Source organism: Mustela lutreola, chromosome 15 (assembly GCF_030435805.1).
Source record: "Mustela lutreola isolate mMusLut2 chromosome 15, mMusLut2.pri, whole genome shotgun sequence".
In the NCBI taxonomy this organism is placed as follows: Eukaryota; Metazoa; Chordata; class Mammalia; order Carnivora; family Mustelidae; genus Mustela; species Mustela lutreola.
Genome location: NC_081304.1, coordinates 43,099,262 through 43,120,345, shown reverse-complemented (window position 1 = coordinate 43,120,345; position 21,084 = coordinate 43,099,262). Strand labels below are relative to the sequence as shown.

Below are 21,084 nucleotides of genomic sequence, written 5' to 3'. Positions count from 1 at the left end.
CCTCGGGTTTGAAGCCTCTTTTATTTGTGCCTCAGAGTCAGTCTGGTGCCCCTGACATCAGGGAAGGAGATGAGAGGAACAGTTTCTCTTTGTTCTTTTCTTCTATCCCTTTTGTGTCCCTCCTGAGCCTCACTGGCTGAGCCAGGAAGGCCAGCCTGAGAGAAGGCGGACAAGGGTGTGCAGTGGGCCCCTGCCCCTAGCGGGGTCTGTGCTTCTCTGGGTGGGTGGGGTGGGGCAGGGGAGAGCCGGGGGTTAGCACCATTGGATGAAGGGTTTGAGAGTCAGCCCCTGGCTGGGGGCAGGTGGGACACACGACCACAGAGGGCTAGCAGCAGCTGGTGGGAAGGGGTGGGTGGTGGTGCCAGGGCCCTGAGCCGGTGAGAGGGCTTCAGGGTGCACCTGCCCATAAGCAGGGCCAGGGGACAGGGTCTAGTGCTCGCCCCCAGAGCAAATATTGTCCCCCATTTGCCAAGACATCATGAAGGAACCAGGCCTTGCCCAGGCCCGGGGGCCCACCTTGGGCACCCTCCCTGATCACAAAAGTGTGCCTTGGGGATGGGGACGCCAACCTCTGGCCACCCAAGGAGAAACTGGGACCACCCTGAGACCCAGGAAGGGGAGGGGCTGGGGAAGCCGGGCACCCCGCTAAGTGCACTTGACGCTGAAATGCCGGGGTGAAGGAGGAGCTGGGCCCTTGACGTGCTGTTTTGTGTCTGGGACAAAGCAGCAACACAGCACGTGGGGAGCTCAGCTGCCCCCCTGGGGTGAAGAGCGGAGATGCAAAGGCTTCATGGACAGTGTCCTACAATGGGTTCTGTGAGCAGAAAAGGAGGACCGGCCAGAAGGAGCGAGGGTTGGGGGACACTGCTCCTCTGAGGACCCGGCTCCCCTTCAGGACGGCCTGGCCCCCTCGGACAAGTCTGAGCCCAAGATAGAGTGGTGGGCATCAGGATACAGCAAAGCAGGGGGACCGGGGCGTGCGAGCTGCCTCCCGGGCCCTGGCCGCGACAGGCATCCCGCGGACGCGCCGAGGCCCTCCCGGTCCTGTGCCAGGGGCGCCTCTCCGGCCCGCAGGCCTCGGCTCCAGTCTACGGCCGCAGCCGGGCGGGCACGCAGGCCCAGGCGAGTCCGGCTCCGCGGCGGGTTACGCGGGGCAGCGCCGATGGGCCCTGCAGAGGGCGCTACTGCTCGGTCAGCGAGAGCCGTAGGATACGCTCCAGCTCCTCCTCCTCCTGGCGCGCGCGCCGCCGCCGCTCCTCCTGCTCCTGCGCAGACAACTCCATGGCCAGCCGCAGCTGCTCGTCGTAGCTCCGGAACACGTGGCCGCCCGGGCCTGGGCGCGGGCTGGGCCTGGGGCTGGGCACCGAGGCTGGGGGCCCGGGCTGGCGCTGCGGCGTCGGCGGGGCGCTCCTGGGGGCGGGTAAGATACGTCGAGGGTCCCGGGGCGTACCTGCCCATAAGCGGGGCCGGGAGACAGCGTGGCGGTCCCAGGACAGAGGAGGCCACGTCCCCATCCTGTGGCGGCGATGAGTCCTGCATCACCTCCCTGAATCCCGCCCGGCTGTGACAGAGCTCATCCCCTCCAAGTCCATCCTCCCGGTGGACAGCGGACCAGCTCATGTGGGCAGCTTCTAGAATGCCAGCTCTAACATCCTGCCAGGTAGGGGGCTGAAGGCCTTGAGGCCGCTTTGGGAGTGCTGCTCACAGTGAGGAAAGGGTGGGGGTAGACGCCTTCTGCAAACCAGTAGGGGTCTTACAGAGGGAACCCCGGTTTCTTGGGGCCTCGAGGGGCTGCCCAGCTATTGGTGTCCTCGCCCACTGCAACAGGGTCCTGAGGGACTCCGTGCGTGTGTTATTTCGGGGGAGGAATGCTAGGTCAGGACTAGAGGACACTGACCTGTCCTGTCGGCGAGCCTCGTAGGACATGGGGTGAGTGCCCGGCTTGCTGTTAGTTAGCGCCTCCCAGATAGTGACCTGGAGGGAGTGATGGGGACCCGTTGGCTAGGTTGGCACTGGGGTCCGCAGTCTGGTGGGGCGGCGCGGCGCGGGGCGGCGCAGCGCAGCAGGGACGCACCTGGTCATACTCGCTGCCCGCCTCTAACAGGCTCTGCTGGATGGCGAACTGCAGCAGGTCATCGTCGTCGTCGCGGGTCGCCGCCTCCCGCTGGCCGCCCAGCACACTGTAGCCACGTGGGGCCTCGAACAACGCGGGGGAGATCTCGCAGCCACGGCACGAGGCTGAGGGCACCAGGCCGGGGGTCAGAGCGCTGCCAGAGCACCCCCTCTGGCCTACGGCCTGGAAAGGGAGCCGGCCAGAGCTCGGTGGGGAGGCACGTGAGGGCAGATACGCAGATGGGGAGGGTCTCACTGGTGGAACTGGAGCTGCTGACGCTGGACGAGTCGCTGCCTGGGGAAGGGGTCTCACTGCTGGGGCTGCCTCGCACAGATGGCACGGGCTCATCACAGCCATTGAGGTTCCCAAAGGTGATGCGAGCGTTGAGGATGTGGAAGATTGGGATTTCTGAGGATAGAGAAACAGTCGGGTGCCACTACCTGGCTTCTCACACCTTAGGCACCCTCAAACTTTATCTTATCTAAGCCCTACCCACCGCACACACAGACCCCCCACACACACACACACACTAGCTGCTTAGAGGAAATGGGGGGTGGGGTCTCACCAATCTTGACTGGGAAACCAGGCGGCAGGCGGAGGGTAATGAAATCCCGGAGCTTGGCGAAAAGCGCATTGCTGACAGCCATGAGGTCAATGATGGGGGCCACCTGCTCACACAGGGACAGGGGATGCTCCTCACACAGCCACAGCTTGGCCTTGAACCTGCCCCCCCAGATCCCAAGGGGTGAGGGGCATAGTAGAAGCCAGTACCTTCTGGAGACCCCACCCAGCCCTGCCCGGCCCACCCCTCCCCAGCATCATCAGGGGGCCTCACTTCTGGGTCTTGGTGGTGAGTTCCATGGGGCGGCCCATGTCCCGGTTGCCAAGCTCAAAGTTGGGGTTGAAGTACTCTTCTGCAGTGATGGCAGTGGGATTGGCTTGGCTCAGAGTCTGAGTGATCAGGGTCTGTACCACATGAGGAGGAGCCCATGAGCCTTTCTCAGTCTCTGATGCCAGGCCAACCATTTGGGATCCTGAGCCCCAGAGCCTTACCCCTCCCCCAAACCGGCCCACCGTGCAGCTCACATGACCCTAGGCAGGGTGAAACATGGACCCTCACAGGCCATGCTTTGCAGGACGCCTCCCAGGCTGTCTCCTGAGCCACAGCCACACCCTTCCACACAAGGGCCCCTGACATGCACTCACCCCATTTTGGGGGCCCCCATGCTGCTCAGCAATTCCCAGGAAGGACTGCAGAGGTGTCTTACAGCCTACAAGAAATGTGGAATCTCAGAGGACACTGCGACCCTCCACAATGCCAGCCCCTGAGACCTGGGGAGTAGGCTGGTTCCTGGTGGGTAGGGAGGACTACTCAGCCACACCAAACGCTTGGCACCTGCATCTGAAGGTGACTGAGGACTCCAGGGGACAGGGACCAGGACCACTACGGCACAGCGGGAATAAAAATAGGCCTGGGCCTCAGGAGAAGCTTCCAAAAGGGTTCAGGTTGGTGACATTGGACAAGAAACACCTGCCTCTGGTGAGCAGTGCTGGGATATGCGGGTGTCTGTGTGTGTTTTCCCTCAGGCACTTCCGTCTTAATGACCTCATCCGGTTCCCCTGTGAGGTAGGAACCGTCCTTCTACTCTAGGTAGACTCGCTGATGCCCAAGAGTCACGTGTGGTATCGAGGCACAGAGGAGCAGTGGCAGGCCATTACGTGGGGATGACCCATGAAGAGCACACGTGACACTTCCACCCCAAACTCAATGCAGAAACGGCAGTTACCAGTTGTCACGTTCTCTCCCAGTGAGCTCAGATGCTGCCCAGAATCTTCTAGCTGCACTCTAGGCAGTCACTCAATTATTAGCACTTGGCACTTGAAACTGAACCGTGTTTGTGTGAATAAGGGATCCTCGCCTTGGCTGGGATGTCACAGGGAATACTGATGGAGGGACTCCAGTGGCGCGTGGCTCTCTCACACCTCCCCCCTCTACCTCTGCTTCATTACCTTTGACCTTGCCCTTGTGCTGTTCTGAAAGATGCTCCGTCCGCGTCCGGGTGATGAGCTCCACGTTGGATGCCCCATACACCTAGGGACAGAGGAGGAAAGGGCTCAAAGACAATTCCGGTACCCTAGCCCCTGTCCCTAAGGCATTCTGAACACTTCCTGCAAGGGAGGGAGGACCCACTGGGGGCCAGCTGTTTGCTCCAATCTCCCAGCCTTTGGACAAGTAAATATATGAAGTCGTTCATCCATTCTCTTATTCATTCAACAAACATTTTGTGAGGAGCCTTTATGTGCCAGGCTCTGAGACATGCATCAAGGGTACAGTGGTCAGTGAACACAACTGCAGATAATCCCCACCCTTTTGGGGTTCATACACTAGTTGAAAAGACAAGAAAAGGGACAGTTATAACGTAGTGTGAGACCCCCTCTCGAGGGGGAAGCACAGGGTTGTGGGAACCAAAAGCAGAGGCCTTAGCCCAGCCTAGCAGGCCAGGGAAGCCTTCCAGGAGGAAACCATGACCCCACGGGGTTGACAGGGGCCACAGAGGGACCAACACAGTCTCCTCAGGAGTAAAGGCCTGGCTTTGGGGGTCAGACAGCCAAGGTCTGAACCTCAGCTCTGCCACAGAGCTGTGCGACCCTTTATAGATCCTATAACCACTCAAGCCTGTTTCCTCGTCAGACAGTGGGCCAATACCCTACTCCACAGTTGTGGCCAAGAGGGACTGGGACACTGTGGGAAAGGTTCAGTAAACATCTGTAAAACAGGAATAATAATAGCACCTTCCCAAAAGGGCTGTTGAGATTAAACAAGAGTGTATGCGTATATGTGTGGGTGTGTATGCTCGCCCATGTGCACGCACATGTATTCATACATACATACAAATAAACATGGGGACAGTGCCTTGAATGTGAATGTAGTAAGTCCTCAGTAAACTCTGGCCTCTTAGTCTAGTGCCCTTTCCTCCACACAGCATTGCCTCTGCACCTCCAAAGCTGAGAAAGGGTAATCAGGACAACCCGCCCAGTTCACTGTAGGCCAGCGTTAGGGGGGCTCTGGGATCAGGGAGCGGCGGCCTCACCTTGGCTTCATACCCATTCACCATCTCTGTCTTCTCGCTGCGCCAGCCCAGGATGCCAGTCTTGTTCCTGGGGAAGCAGAGTCATCCAGGTGAGGGCCCCCTCAGCAGGCTGGCTCAAGGGTCCAAAGGCTGTGCCCACTCACCTCTCGAAGGAGATGTTCTTGGTGTCAAGCTGTGTGGTGACGACAGGGGCTGTGAGCCGGCTAAGCACCTGCTCCTCAGTGGGCTGGGCGGCAGCAAGCAGCAGCTCACGGTCCTGCCCAGCCAGGGCCAGGGTCTCCGTGTACACCACCCGGCGGTCATGGTCAATCTCCATGACCACGGCGCTTGTGTCTGCCAGCCACAGAACAGCACGGGGTGTTGGAGGGAGGCAGAGGGGTGTCCCTAGCCTTCCCACATTGCCACACCTCCTGCCTGCCTGACCTTGGCCCCTGAAGACGAAGCTGCGGTTCCCTCGCTGCCACGTCATGTGGTCAAAGCCCAAGAGCGTGGTATCGACCCGTAGGTTCTGCCCACTCTTCCACACTTTGTACGTGTCACTGGGGCAGATCTTGGACACCAAGGGCACTAGGTAGAAGGGAAGGTCAGAGGTGACTTCAGTTTGCCCAAACTGGGCCATTTCGGGGCACAGGGGTCAGGGTCAGCAGTGTGACCAGGAAAGGAGAAGAGAACTCCCCAGCGGCCCCCACATGAATGTAGACCAGTCACTCTGACGTGAGCAACCTGCAGCCGGAGACAGGCAAGTCCCGGCTACCAGCACGTCCCTAGGAGCCGCCATTCACTAATTCACTCACTCCATCTTGCATCCCATCCTCCAACAAATATTTATTAACCACCTACTGTGTACCAGGCACTATTCTCGTCAGTGAGGATACAACATTGAAGAAGACAGGACCCCTGCCCTCTGGGAGCTTACCTTCGACCAAGGAATGACAAGTAACAAACAAATGAGCAAATCATTACAAAGTAAAGGAGGTGATAATAATGGAATTCCAACAGCGTCTGAGGCAGCATGGAAGGCCTAGCTAGGGAGGTAGCACTGAGCTGGGAACTCAACAATGAGAAGGAGCCCCAGGAAGAGCAATGGCAAGAGAGCTCCCCGCCTGGGGGGAGCAGTAGGTGCAAAAGTCCTGAGGCAGGCAAATGCCAGGAGAGGCCCCCCCTCTGCCCCCTTACCCCAGCTAGTGAACTCCCATTTCATCTCCACGTAGAAGTCCTGGGCCTAGAGAATGAGAAGGACAGTGCCTCAGCCTGTGCCAGAGACAGGGTTTGAGGGCCACAGCGGGGAGGCCAAGCAGCAGGCCCTCACCTTGCGCAATTTCTCCAGGAGCACAGGGATGCCCGCCAAGCGCTTCACCACGCGCTGGTAGTCCCGGTACCGCAGCACCAGCTGCACCAGCTCCAGGTCCCGGGTGCTCACAGCCTCCTGAAGCACTGGGGGACAAAGACGTGACATCATGGGGCAGAACCCTGCCTGGGGTGCCCCCGCCTTGGCTCACCGAGGAGGAGGACGTGAAGCTGGGAGACCCTGGCCATGGGGCTGGGTTGAGCAGGGGCGCCCACCTGTCCAGCCGCTGCGGTTCTCCCTGCCCACATCTGCGCCGTGTGCGAGCAGCACACGGGCACACTCGAGGTGTCCCAGTGTGGTGGCCAGGTGCAGGGGGGTCCGCCCGCGGGGATCCAGCTGCTCGATGTCCACCTGGAGAAGGAGGCGAAGATGGATTCCCGGTCACTTCGGAAGCAGCCCATCCAAGCCCAGCAGCCTCCACACATGCACCAGCCACCCCGCTGCCCAGACTTGCCCACCTCACCAGGCAATGGAAGAGACAGACACAAGGCGCGGGGGATCAGGTGGGTGAAAAGAGGCCTGCAGGACGGGGCAGGAAGCAGCTCTGAGAAAGGGAGGAGAAAGGGAGGACCCTTTCCCATCCACCAAGCTCCCCTGACTGGGTTCACTCTTCCAAAGCTCCAAAGTGGGCTGCCTGGAAAGAGTAAGCCTTGGGTTCAAGGGTAACCTAGATAGGCCGTTGGCCAAGGAGGGCACTTGAGGCAGGACCCAGCCTACAGGGCCAAGACCACAGCTTCAGGGTGGGCTATCAATTTAGATCTCTTATGTGTCATGGAGTGAGGTTTAACAGCTGCTGTAATAGATTGATAAGAATGAAAGAGTATGTTCATGGTACCACTTCAAACCCATGGCCTTTGCCTGTGGAACAGTATGTATTAACTTTTTTATTTTCTTACAAATCCTATTACTGCTTTGTGAATAGCATGATTAACTGTATGAGATTTTTGTCGGGTGATGAACACATGTCTGTGAAACATAAGTATTTAAATATCTTTCAGAAGTCTGAGGTCTCTAGCTAAATACAATCAACTGACCACATCACATAACTCCTTCTCTCCTTCCCCAAACTTGATTAAAATGCCAGTCAAAAGGCTTCTACTGCAACCATGATGAGATAAGCTGAAATCATCCTCCCATAAACAGAGAAAACTACTGCTTCAAAATACATGAAATAATTGTTTTCAGACAGTAGGCTCCAAGTAGTCCAGGACTGTGATCCCTCGAGTAAGAGAAACAAACAAGGCAGGCCCTATGATTGCTTAGATTTCTACCTGGAGGAACATTCTGGATAGCAGTTCAGGCAGGGGCGTGTCTAGCAGAGGATGGTAGTCTTGCTGAGGAGTTGAGGAGACAGAGAGAGGGGTTCAGAGAGGCTGAGGTAGCCAGAAGTTGCAGGACAGAGTTCTAGGAAGGAGTGAGCTGTGCAAACAACGAGCTCCAGAAATCTGCACGGGGCTTCTCTGAGTCTTTGCTGAATACTAAACTCCCCTGCGGAGAGTGACACTCAGCAATGCTGGATAGAAAAGGAGCAATAGGGTGGTAAATTCTGAGCAGTTCTCATGTCTCAGAGCGGGAGACATTCAAGCTCCAGCCTGCTAGAGTGGAGAGTCTTTGCTGTTCGCCCAGGGCCTTGCACAGAGACCCAAGAATGGGGATGCCTTAGTAGGAGGGCTAAACCATCCTGAGAGAAGAGGCTCATCTAAATATGATCTAATAAAGATTAAAAGTAATCTCACAAGGATCAAACTGATATACAAGTAACCTAGCTTAGTTGGTCAGAACAAAGCCCAACACTCTTTAAAGAAAGAAAATAAAATCTACATGCTTAACATGATAACGTCTGCAACATCTAATGCCCAGTTACAAACTATGAGGGAAAAAATTACTTCACATGCAAAGAAGTAGGAAACTATGACCCATAATCAAGAGATACTCAGAAATTATAAAAATGGGGCGCCTTGGTAGCCCAGTCAGTTAAGTGTTGGACTTTTGGTTTTGGCTCAGGTCACGATCTCAGACTTGTAGATTACGCACTCCAGTCAGGCTTCCTGCTCCGCATGGAGTCTGCTTGAGACTCTCTCTCCCTCTCCTGTCCCTCCCACCCATCTCATTCTCTTAAATAAATAAATCTTTAAAAAAAAAAAAAAGGGGGCGCCTGAGTGGCTCAATGGGTTAAGCCTCTGCCTTCAGCTCAGGTCACGGTCTCCGGGTCCTGGGATCGAGCCCCACATCGGGCTCTCTGCTCAGCAAGGAGCCTGCATCCCCTCTCCCTCTGCCTGCCTCTCTGCCTACTTATGATTTCTCTCTATCAAATAAATAAATAAAATCTTTAAAAAAATGATAAAGATGATGAATGGCTCAATGTGCTTGTAAGTTTACAGAAACACATGAACACAATGTTAATGGGGAAAGAATTAGAGATTAGTATAATATCTGAAATGAGAAATTCATTGTATGGAAATAACAATAGATTAGACACTACAGAATAGAAAAAAATCAGTGACCTTGAAGATATAACAACAGAACTACAGCATACAGAACAGAAATAGAGCACAGAGGAGGGAAAAAGCACTGAAGAACATTCAAAGAGCCTCAACAATCTGTGAGACACTATAAGGCATTCTAACATATGTGTAATTGGAGTCCCAAAAGGATAGGATTAGGAAGTAGGAGAAATAGGAAATTTAAATAGATAACATTATCTCTTTAAAATTTAAATTTAGGGGCACCTGAGTGGCTCAGTCGTTAAGCGTCTGCCTTCAGCTCAGGTCACGATCCCAGGGTCCTGGGATTGAGCCCCACATCAGGTTCTCCCCTCAGCAGGGAGTCTGCTTCTCCCTCTGCCCCTCCCCCAGCTCATTCTTTTTTCTTTTTTCTTTTTTTTTTTTTTAAATATTTTGTTTATTTTTTGATAGAGATTACAAGTAGTCAGAGAGGCAGGCGGGGAGAGAGGAGGAAGCAGGCTCCCCGCTGAGCAGAGAGGCCGATGTGGGGCTTGATCCCAGGACCCTGAGACCATGACCTGAGCCGAAGGCAGAGGCTTTAACCCACTGAGCCACCCAGGCACCCCTCCCCCAGCTCATTCTCATGGTCTCTCTCTCTCTCCCTTGCTTGTGCTGTCTCTTGAATAAATAAATAGAATCTTTAAAGAATTTAAATTTATATTTAAAGAGATAAATTTAAAGAGAAATTGAAATTTAAAGAGATAACATTAAACATTTTCCCCATTTTTTAAAAAAGATTTTATTTATTTATTTGACAGACAGAGATCACAAGTAGGCAGAGAGGCAGGCGGGGGGGCGGGGTGGGGGAAGCAGTCTCCCTGCTGAGCAGAGAGCCCATTGTGGGGTTCAGTCCCAGGACCCTGGGACCATGACCTGAGCTGAAGGCAGAGGCTTTAACCTGCTGAGTCACCCAGGCACCCCTCCAATTTTTTTTTAATTACTGAGGGGGTTGAATGGTGGTGTCCCCCCAAAATATTTGTTTGTACCCTAACCCCAAGAATCTATGATTGTGACCTTCTTTGGAACATGGGTGTTTTGGGGTTTCTTAAAAATTTTATTTATTTATTTATTTATTTAATATTTTATTTACTTATTTGACAGAGAGAGACAGTGAGTGAGGGAACACAAGCAGAGGGAGTGCGAGAGGGAGAAGCAGGCTTCCCACTGAGCAAGGAGCCCCAGAGAGGGCTTGATCCCAGAACCCTGTGATCATGACCTGAGCTGAAGGCAGCCACTTAATGACTGAACCACCCAGGCACCCCAAGATTTTATTTATTTGAGAGAGAGTGTGCATATGCATGTACATGAGGGGTAGGGTAGATGGGCAGAGGGAGAGGGACAAGCAGACTTTGCACTGAGTGTGAAGCCTGATGCAGTGCTCAGTCTCACAACCCTGAGATCATGACCTGAGCAGAAACCAAGAGCTGGACGTTTAGCCAACTGAGCCAACCAGGCACCCTGGAACATGGGTCTTTGATTTGAAATTAAGTTTAGGATCTCAAGAGGAGATTAGCCTGGACTATCCAGGTGGGTCCTGTATCCAAAGAGATGTCTTTGGGGAGATCCACAAAGGGAGAAGTTCCATGTAGAGAGGAGTCAGAGAATGAAATACGCAGCCACAAGCCTGGAAATGCTTGGAGACACTGGAAGCTGAAAGAGGCGAGGTAGGATTCTCCCCTGGAGCCTTTGGAAGGAGTGGGGCCCTCCTGACTCCTTGAATTTGGACTTCCAACCTCCAAAACAATGAGAAAATAAAATTTTGTTGTTTTAACCCACCCAATCTGTGGTAATTTTTTGCACAAACTATCACAATGATAAACGCACAGAACCAAGAAAACTCAATGAATTCCAGGCAAAGCAAACACCCAGAAAACTACACCAAGGCCCATCATAATCAAGTGCTGGAAACTAGTAGTTAAAAAGAAAATCTTAAAATCCTTTTGAGAAATGAGACACACTATGAAGAACACAGGAAATACGGAATACTTCTCAAGGGAAACCATGCAAGCTAAAAAACAACAGGAAGAAATGTTTAAAGTGTTGGGGGGAAAATGTTGACTTAGAATTCTTTATCCTGTGGAATAATATCCTTGAAAAATAAAGGGGAAATGGGGCGCCTGGGTGGCTCAGTGGGTTAAAGCCTCTGCTTTCGGCTCAGGTCATGATCCTAGGGTCCTGGGATCGAGCCCCACATCGGGCTCAGCAGGAGCCTGCTTCCTCCTCTCTCTCTGCCTGCCTCTCTGCCTACTTGTGATCTCTGTCTGTCAAATAAATAAATAAAATCTTTAAAAAAAAATAAATAAAGGGGAAATGAAGATTTTTGTGGACAAACAGAAAAAGCTAAGAGAATTTATCACCAGAAGACATGCTAGAAATGTTAAAGGAAGTAATTCAAGTGGAAGGAAAATGTTAACAGATGGAAACTTAGATCTGTACAAAGGAATGAAGAGTGCCCCAAAAGGAAAATTCTTATACCTATAAGAATGTCAATAAAATATTTAAAACCCACAAAAGTAAAGAGAAGACATATTAGCAGACGAGCAATGTTAACACATCTTAATGTGGAAAGTGGCTGGGGTTTTGCAAGTGACTTAGGGGAGCAGAGGGTCCTAGAAGCCAAGCATTCACATAGGGGAACCCCAGTGAGTGTCGGGCCAGATCAGCCTTAAAATGTCCAGAACATGCAAGCAGTGAGGGTGGCAGATTATGAGTAAGGCCCAGAGTTAATACAGGGGAGCTGGTTAAAATTCAGAACCCCTGGCCCTCTCCCCAATCTTATAAAGCTGGGAGACGGCCCCCTTCCGTTCCACAGTATGCTGGGAATTCATTCTCCATAGAAACAGAGCCTGAGATGCACTGGATTTGGGGACACTGGCCTGAAGATGAGGTCATGGGGCTAAAAAGTAGAGAACGGTGAAAGCCTAGTCCCTTTCCTGCCTCCACACCACTGCCCATGACACGCCTAGCAGGAGATTGGAGAATTCTTCTTTGGAGACACTAGAGGCACCAAAGACCTCTGGTACAGACATCTGGGGATCCTACAATAAGCAGGCCAGCTTTTCAGCCAATCGTTACATAGTAGTACCACCCACGCATCAATAAGCTCCACATCACCATTGCATTTTTTTTTTATATTTATTTATTTGAGAGAGAGTGTGTAAGTAGGAGGGGCAGAGGGAGAAGGGCAGAGAATCCCAGGCAGATTCCGCACTGAGTGTGGAGCCAGACATGGGGCTCAATCTCACAACCCTGAGATGCTCTGCCACCCAGGCGACCCTCCACTCCCCCATTCTTAAATAGGCCCCAACAGCCAAGGGTGACTGGACATTTGAGGAAAGCCACCAACATGAAAGATACCAAAAACGTGCAAATAGATGCTAAAAACCCAGAGGAAACACTGTCAATGCAGGAAACAGGAGAAGAGTTTCTGGAGGGAAAAGAGTAATTGACATCCTCAGAAATATCCGAAAAGATAACTGAATTCATGAGACAAAATGGGACATCCCGACTTCCCGCGACTTCTCCTCTTTCCTTCGCCTTCACTCCAGCCATTCCTGGACAGCTGCACCTGCCCCAATTCTCCCCTCCTAGGAAATATTACCTCCGTTCACCCCCTTTTTTGGTAAAAACAAAACTTTTTTTTTTTTAAAGATTTTATTTATTTATTTGACAGAGAGAGATCACAAGTAGGCAGAGAAGCAGGCAGAGAGAGATAGGGAGAGGAGGAAGCAGGCTCCCTGCTGAGCAGAGAGCCCGATGCGGGACTCGATCCCAGGACCCTGAGATCATGACCTGAGCCGAAGGCAGCGGCTTAACCCACTGAGCCACCCAGGCGCCCCAAAACAAAACTTTTTTTAATAATTCTTTTTTTTTAAAAGATTTTATTTGTTTATTTGACAGAGAGAGATCACAAGTAGGCAGAGAAGCAGGCAGAGAGAGAGAGGGAAGCAGGCTCCCTGCTGAGCGGAGAGCCCAATGCGAGGCTTGATCCCAGGACCCTGAGATCATGACCTGAGCCGAAGGCAGAGGCTTTAACCCACTGAGCCACCCAGGCGACCCCAAACAAAACTTTTGTAACTGTCTTTCTCTCTTCCTTTTCTCTCACTTTCTGTATTTAATCCATCAGCATAGACCTGATCTCATGGGCTCTACCTTCAAAACAGATCGACCTCTTCTCAGTTTTCATCACCTTGAGGCTACCATCCTGGTGACGGCCACCCTCTCTCTCACCTGGTGGCCTCCTCACTGGTCTCTTCACTCCTCTCTTGGCTTCTTAGGTCTGTTCTCCACACGACCCATTGTCGCCGACACCCTTTAGCTCAAAACCTTCCCAAGGTGTCCCATCTTGTTTGGAATGCAATCCAACAGCCAACAGCCTTGAAGTCTTTGAACTCCTATGCTCTCCCATCTCTCCTCCGAACTCCACTCTGTCGATACCCTAGGTGGCTACAGCGCGCTCTCTCTCACCCCATTCAGGTGGTTGCTCAAATGTCACCTCCTCCGAAGGTCTGCCCTTACAACCCGTCTTAAATGACACTTGCTGTGTATCTCTCTGTCGCCACTAACCCTGCTTTCGTCCTCTTCCTACATTAGATTGCTTGTTCATCTGTTTCATTATCTCCCTCACCTAGACTGTAAGCCCCATGGAGGGAGGGTCCCTTGTGTTTTGTTCAATGCCACATCCCCAGGCCCTGATAGTGCCTGCCCTGTAACTCGTACCTCATAGGTATTTGTTCGACAAATGCATAAATGACTATATTTAAGAGGCCTGGGGAGGGGAAAGTAGTAACATGTAGAACTGACAAACAAATAAATAGTCGTAGACGTATATTGTTTATAATTACAGAAGTAAATAACAGAACAGTCTAGAGTCCGAAGTGGTCGATCGCCTCCAGGGAATGAGAAAGGTGGGGAGGGCTGGAGTGAGGACTACCACTTTTTCCTGACAAGCCTCTAATAACAGCTAAATATGTTTTAAAACATGAGAATGAACTCCATTGTCAAAAACAAAATATTATAAATAATTTAAGTAATTTGTATAATTTTCATAACCCTGTGCTGGCATTTCTTCATTGTTTAATTTTGTAAGGAGACTCCACACCCACTGTGGGCTTGAACTCATGACCCTAAGATGAAGAGTCACAAGCTGTATTCACAGACCCAGCCAGGCAGCCTCATTTCTTCATTTTTATATATATTAGGAACCTCGGGAGGCGGGGAAGGGGGATGTAGTGTGCCTGGCCCGCATGGCCCTGTGAGCTCTGGCTTAGAGATCGAGGTGCTACCCACCCCCCCATTCTCCTCTACACCAGCCCCCCACACAGGAGGGAGAGCACTATTTACTCTTTCCCTATTATGGGATGGGCTGAGGCCCTGGGCATCCAACCTAGGTGGGCCCTGAGTCCTGGCGTGGGAGTGAGGAGCCACAGCTCCCAAGCTGGGGAAGTCAGGAGGAGTCCTCCCATGAGGCTGCAGCCGAGCCATCTCGGAGTCCCACTAGCCCTGCCCCAGACGCCGCTGCCTGGCTGCTGCTAACAAGGCCCCAGGGAGCGTGCAGGACACCCCACCCAGCCACAGAGTCCCAGATGCTGCCTGCCACCCTCCCTGCTCAGGTGCCTCACCTCGAGGTCCCAAGAGAGGCTGGTAGTGCTAGCTGGGCCAGGCTGCCCTTCCCTCCCTCCATTCCTCAGGGGCTCAGCCCAGGGTCCCCAAGGCCCTGCTGTTTGCCAGGGCCGGTGTGGGCCCCGCATCCACCCAGCTGACCCCCCGACCAAGAAGCTCCCCCACCTTGCCCCCAGCAGGGCCTACAGTGGAAGTGACACCTTGCCGAGGCCCAGGTGGGAGAATTCATTACTTTCCCCAGCAAAGGCCTGCAGCTATTTCATTGCTGGAAGGAAGAGAGTTCTCAGGAAACCTAACACCCACCCTCCCCACTGCGAGAAGGAAACTCTGCACCCCAGCCGGTCTCCACTGGACAAAAGCTGGGGTGGGGGGTTCTCCTGAGCTTAGGGGCTGGGGCTCCCTGGGCAGAGGGATGCCCTGCTTCCACTCAGGCCCCCACCTAGACACACACACACATGAAGAGGTGTCCTAGGAAAAGCCAGTCCTACTCCTTTTGCCTCAACGCTCAGGGTCCCTGTACTGGCCGAGGTGTACCAGCACCTGCGTACTCGCTGCTCTTCAGACCTGCAGGTGTCTACTGATGCATCCTACACAGTCTGGGACCAGCAGACTTGTCCAGTGCATAACTCCTGAGCCCATGGGCTGCTAGCAGGGTATTTTTCAAATTTGTTCCACATTAATGGAAGCCTTTGGTTAGATGGACTCTGACAAGGACACACTGCTGGAAGAAAAGGTGAAGGGGCCCTGAGCACCGAGCCTTCTGCATGCTCGGCCTTGGTCTCCTTCCCCTGCTCCTAGGCCTCCCCAAGCCCCAAGGAGGACCACCAGAGGCTGGGGTGGTCACTGCTTCCCAGCCTTCCCACCAGGTAGGTGGGAAGGGTCAGGGAGGTGGGATACTTCCTTGAGATGAGCTGGGTGGCTGAGGGGGGCACCCGTGGACTCTCCTCTCACACCACTCCTCCCCTGCTTCCTGGACATGTCGATGCTTGCTCTCTGGGCTTTGTAGTTCCCCCTCTTGAGCTTTTCTACTTGTCAGCTGAGGGACTGCCTACTTTAGGGGGAGAGGGGGTCACAGGTGCTCTGGACACACCAGGTACCTCGGGTGGGGTAGCCTCTGTCCGAGCATTCGGGCCCCCACAATCTATCTCGCCGGCCTCTAGGTCAGGAGGATGAACTGAGGAGAGCAGGGAGGGGGGCTGGAAGGGGGGGAGACCATGATGGAGCCAGCCCCAGGAGGAAAGAAAATGTTTCCTTGGGAACACAGTCTGGCCCCCTCCAGAGTGCCTGTTGCCAGGAGAGGAACCCTGCTCCCCTTGGCCCTCCCACTGGGAGCTTTGCAGCCTAACCTCCACCTCCCACCTGCCGGGGAACACCAGGGACTTATGACTCAAGAACACAGCCGGCTGAGCCAACCTCAGGGCCTCGTCAGCCAAGGGGAAACTGGCCTACAGCCCCCTGCCCCCCTTGCAACCTGTACAGGCGTGCGTATGACGGGAAGCAGGACACACAGCAACCATCACCCTGCTGGGTTCTGGCTGGGGGTGGCCATGGACCCTTGCCTTCACCAAAACCCCTGATGAGCACCTCCCACCTCCCCACCACTCCCTGCTTCCAGGCTCAAAGAAGAGCTGTGGGGTTGGGGGACAGACAGCAAAGCCACTGAACCTGCTCTGAAGCCTGCCGTGCCACTCACCCACCCCCAGCCTGCCAGCGATGCCAAGCCTGTCCCTGGGAGGGCCTCTGTGGGGCTTTCTTGGAGCACAGAAGAGGCAGCTATGCCAAGTGAAGACCAGGGAAACCCAGCTGCTGTGTTCTTGAGGAAAGTCGGGATGTATTCTGGGATAGTGGGGGCTACGGGGACCTAGCTGGGATGCCTAGGGTCTACGGGCTTTCATTATGATGTTAGGTGGCTGCCCCCAGCTCTATCCCCGGCAGGAAAGGGCTGGGTGGGGCCCCTTGGGGTCTCCCTGGGGGCCCCCCATGCCCTGAGGACTGAATAGTGCACTTTCTGGAAGCAAGGGTCACTCTGGGTCAGTCCTAGAGCGGAGACACATCCAGGAGCCTCTCTTACCAGGACTGACCGGCATTCCCCTTCTTGGCACCCCCGGAACAAGGGAGAGAACTGCCCTGACTCCTCTGTGGCTGAACAAGGGTTAACTTCAACCAGTGCCCTATATTCCTGTCTCCCCCCCAGAGAGGGTGAAGATAGGACTGAATCTGTTGCCTAGTTTCTGTGGCATTTGGAGGAGAAAGAGGAACCCACTCAGCAGCCCCAAAGCACCCCCACAGGCAGCGGGTTCCCAGGCTCCCCACCCCACTTTCACTCCAGCAAGATGGCTGACTTGAGTACTGGCAGTCAGAGAGGCCTAGATGAGTCTTTTCTTCTAGGGCATTTCGCCTCTCTCCAGTCTCAGCAAGAAAAGAACCCGCCACCCCTCAGACAAGGGAGCGGGACTGAAACCTTCTGGAGATTCAGCCACTCGCCTTCCGCCCAACAATCCTTGGACCAATCATCAATCACCCCATCAAGAAGTTCCTCTGGGATCAGATTTAAATCCTTCCAGCTGGAACCTGTGTCAGAAGCCTGTCTTCTTTTGCCCTCAGGGGGAAGAAAACAGGAAAGAGAGGAGACTGGAGTGTCCTAGCACCCAGCACCTCGTACTGTATTTCCCTGTTCATGCTCAAACCGCCAGAACCAGGTCTCCTTGAGAGCAGGCGATGTGCCTGGTTTGTTTGTCTTCGTCCCCCAGGACCTGCCGCTCAGTCCTCGCTTCCTTCGTCAGGACTCTATGGTGGCAAACCACTTCCTTTATGATAGATAAACAGAGGCATGGTCTGAGGAGCAACTTGGAGTGCCCTTGTTTAAGCAGAGGTAGAATGCAAAGTAGACACCCCAACCAGGCATGGAGGCTTAGGTCACCCCAGCCTTTTCTAGGACTGCTCTGTGGAGGTGGAGGCTTTGCTGCTCTGAGGGCTCAGGGGTGGACTTCAGACATACTCTCTCACCCTCACCTTGCTCTCCACCTCACTTGTCCTTTGGGAAGCAGACAGCTCCTCCAACTGAACTTCCTGTGACTCAGGAAGTGGCCCTCAAAAGGCATGTTCCCCAAGGGGACAACTCCTGAACTGAACCACTCCCATGCCCCCAGAGTCTGAGATCTGGGCCAAGTCTGCCGGCCTGCAGCCTGAGACAAACCAGGGCAGGCTGGGCCCAGCTCTGGCTACGACTCTCCCACCCTGGCGGTTGAGTTGCCCACACCCCAAACGCCCATATGTGGCCTGGGGAACCAAAGGCAGAGTTGGGAACTACCTGTGAACCACATGTGCCTGCCTTGGTCCTGAGGAATGACCAGAAGACCCCATCCCTTACCCCATCCTCAGGGAGGCCACCGCCGAGCCGAAGGTGGCTGACCCGTTCTCACTGACTGGCAGGGGTCAAGGAGTCCGGTCTGTGTGCAGAACCTCAAATCCTTCCTGTGCCCATTGGTCCCTAGCTTCCTCGGCGCCTGGAAGCCAGGCCCCAGCACCAGAGGGCAGGAGAGCTCCTTTCAGCACCTGGACAAGGCCCTTCAGGGCTTCCCTCTAGAAGGTGGTGGCGGGTGGTCTCTCTTTCTCCACTCCCCATTGCAGAGCCGCCGCCGAGGTCTGAGGGATCCAGGGGCTCTGGCCAATCCGAGCAAACAGATGTAGCGCTCACCCGTGAGGGTAGAGGGCACTGGGTGGGGCTGGGATGCCCGGGAATGTCACAGCCTATTCTCTGCTCCTTGACCTGTGACCCCCCCCCCCCCGACGCAGGCCTTGCCCACCTCCGCACACTCACGCGGGAGGTGTCACCGCTTGGCTGCTAGGCGGACTCTGGCACCACATGGAGCGCAGACCGGAGCTGGCAGCCCCTCCCCGCAGCCCTCCGCCTCGGCTGAGGAGGGGCACTGCATCCCCGACCCCAGCCTGAGAGGGTCCCGGAGCACGTGCGGGTCGTCCGTCGGAGCCGGAGGCGAGCGGGTGGGGACCGCTCCCATCACCCACTCCCGGTCAACAAGCACAAAAGCCGCGGCCACGAACAAAGAAGCGCTGCAAACTCGCCGGGTAGGCGGGACAGCCCGCGCCGCGCCCCCTCCCCACACCCGGCGGGCGTGTCCGGCCGTGGGGGTCCCCGTGGCGCCCCGACGGCGCTCGTACCTGGCCGGCGCGGACCTCCTTCTCCAGCTCGCGGTGGCGGTTGTGCCACACGAGGTAGTGCAGCGGGTACTTGCCCTCGGGCCCCTTCCTGGCGGAGGCGTTGGCCGGGATCATCGCCCGCTCCTCATGCCAGGGCCGCGGCGCCCGGCCGGGGAGGGGGGACGGCGCCGGAGCCGGGGCCCGGGGCCGCGGGGCGGGGGGCCGGCGCTGCCTGCTCGCCGGGCTGCGGCTCGGGCATGTGCGAGCGGCGCCGGCGGGCGGGGGCGGCGCGCCCGGCGCTGTGCGGGCGGCGCGGGCCGCGGGCGTCCTCGCGAGGCGGTGGCGGGCTGCGCGGAGAGGCCCCCACCCGCCCGGAGAGGGAGCGGGCGCTCGGCGGCGCGGCGCGGACTCGCGCCTCACCTCCCACACCCCCGCACACAAAGACGCCGCTCGGCAAAGGGAGCAGGCGCCCGCAGCGGGCGCGGGGGCGCACGGGGCGCGAACCCCGGGGACGCCGCCGCAGGGACGCGCGCCCGCCGCCCCCGGCTCCCCGCAGCTGCATTGCCCGGCCCTCAGCCCGAGCGGCCGGCGAGAGATGCGGGGATGCGGGGGAGAGGGGAGGGGGGACCCGGGTGCCCGGGGCAGAGCTTGCTGTAGCTCGGCCCCGTGGCATCATGGGGCATGTAGTCCGCCTCGTAGAACTGCGGGTGGCGGGTGGCCGGAGAGGGTCCGGCACTGTCGTCCCTGGTCCTGTGAGCGGGTGGGGAAGAAGTCAGGCCCAGCGGGAACTGAGACAATGTCCTGACGCCGGTGGGCCGGGACGCACCCCCACCCACGGGCGCTTTGCCTTTTGCTAGGCAGGGAAGGGGCTGCAGGCCTTGCTCAAGGCTTAGAGGGCGCGGGAAGGTGTGGCCTTCAGGATTGAATTGGGTTCCCAGTGGAACATGAGGAGGAATCCAGAGTCCAAGGAGTTACTGATGGGGGGAATCCTGAGAAAGGTGCGGGACATTAGTACCAAAGGTCTTTGGAGCAACCAGGGATCTGGCACTTGAGATATTATGTAGGAGTCGTCCCTGCCCTCTTAGAAAATCACTTTACATCTTCCACACGACATTCGAAAGGGAATGACCGTTAAGGCTGGAAGGGCAGTCCTCTCCCCCCATTTGCTGTCCTCTGCAAGGACCAGAGTGGGACTGGGCAGAGAAAGCAGCAGGTGGCAGCTTCCCACCTACACTCAGTGTGGTCCCCTCAGGAGAGGAAGTGACCAGATTCCAAGAGACTGGCTTCTTCCTGCATAACCCCGGGGCAGAGAGGTCCTTCCAGAGGGGTCCAGCCGATGCCGTGGTAAAAGTGTAATTGACCTCTGAGGCTGCCTATTTCAAGGGCTGGAAAGACCAAGAGGCGTGGCCCAGTCCCTGGAGCGCGGAGGGAGGAGGGATTGGGACCTTACAGCAGAGTTCGAATTCCTCCTTACTAACCACCTGACCGTAAACAAACTGCTTAAATTTTCTGCTTTCGCAGACCACTCACCTCTAAATGAGACTCTAAACACTACCTACTAGGGTGAACTAAGGATAGTAACTGCCCTGGGAAATGGCGCACCCCGCCCGCAAGCGGGCTGATGAGACAGGTGGCCGGACCGGGCACAGTGCCTTCTCGTCCACCTTAGAACAGGACAGGAATTAAGGATTCCATACCAGCCCTACTTAGAACAATCCAAGAAGTGTTTGCGTGGGAGGTGCTAGCAAAAGCTTGCAAACTCTCTGCGCCTCTCTCAGGTTTCTTTGTGTGGTCTTCTCTCCTTCCTCCTCCACACCCTGCGGTGCCAGGCCCAGGCGGGAAAGGCAGGGAGGAGTGGACTGCCTCGCCCCTTTTTCCAGCCGGGGAGGAGCCAGCTGGCGCCTCCGGCAACTCGGGACCGCTGCCCACCTCTACCACGAGGGGTCAGCAGAGTCTTGTGGCTGCAGCCGGAGTTGGGGAGGGGGCTAGAGGGGGGAGGGACGGCTACGAGTGGCCGGGAGAATGCCTGTACATTTCCTCATTAAATTGTAGAACCTTGTCTGAGATTTCTCTTTTACTGTCCTGCTTCCTGAGGTGGCGACGTCTCCAAAGAGAAATCCTGCAGCTCTTTTATCCCCAGACCCAGGCCCAGAAGCTCCGCAGCGGCGGGGCTGGGGGCTTCCGGAATAAAGTTTGGAGAGTGTGGCTCTTTGCCTGGGCCACTCCCAGGTAGTCCCCGGGCCGGCC

General features: G+C 55.5%; 1 protein-coding gene across 3 annotated transcripts; it reads right to left on the bottom strand.

The window, feature by feature from the left end:
• Positions 1-2: 2 nt before the first annotated feature.
• ANKRD13B (ankyrin repeat domain 13B) lies at positions 3-19,073 on the bottom strand. 3 transcript variants are annotated; one of them, XM_059148684.1, is made up of 15 exons: positions 18,859-19,073; positions 6,769-6,904; positions 6,515-6,639; positions 6,382-6,427; positions 5,629-5,772; positions 5,349-5,538; positions 5,206-5,272; positions 4,124-4,205; positions 3,320-3,384; positions 2,949-3,079; positions 2,679-2,836; positions 2,369-2,521; positions 2,075-2,238; positions 1,898-1,974; positions 3-1,450 (listed from the first exon to the last, which is right to left on the bottom strand). In XM_059148684.1, the coding sequence occupies exons 1-15, from the start codon at positions 18,970-18,972 to the stop codon at positions 892-894; spliced, it is 2,211 nt and encodes a 736-aa protein (XP_059004667.1). In that variant the 5' UTR covers positions 18,973-19,073; the 3' UTR covers positions 3-891. The 3 variants fall into 3 exon arrangements, with proteins under 3 accessions (XP_059004667.1, XP_059004668.1, XP_059004669.1); XM_059148685.1 differs by having other exon boundaries at positions 1,055-1,515; XM_059148686.1 differs by having other exon boundaries at positions 1,055-1,410.
• Between the last annotated feature and the right edge of the window lie 2,011 nt (positions 19,074-21,084).

Bases quoted from the DNA above. Each gene is read 5' to 3' on its own strand.
- ANKRD13B (XM_059148684.1), bottom strand. From the start codon at position 18,972: ATGATCCCGGCCAACGCCTCCGCCAGGAAGGGGCCCGAGGGCAAGTAC. The intron at 5,539-5,628 runs GTCAGGCAGGCA...TGTGGCTGGCAG, and splicing joins CTTCGTCTTCAGGGGCCAAG to ACACAAGCGCCGTGGTCATG. The intron at 3,385-4,123 runs GTAATGAAGCAG...CATTTCTTGTAG, and splicing joins GCACAAGGGCAAGGTCAAAG to GCTGTAAGACACCTCTGCAG.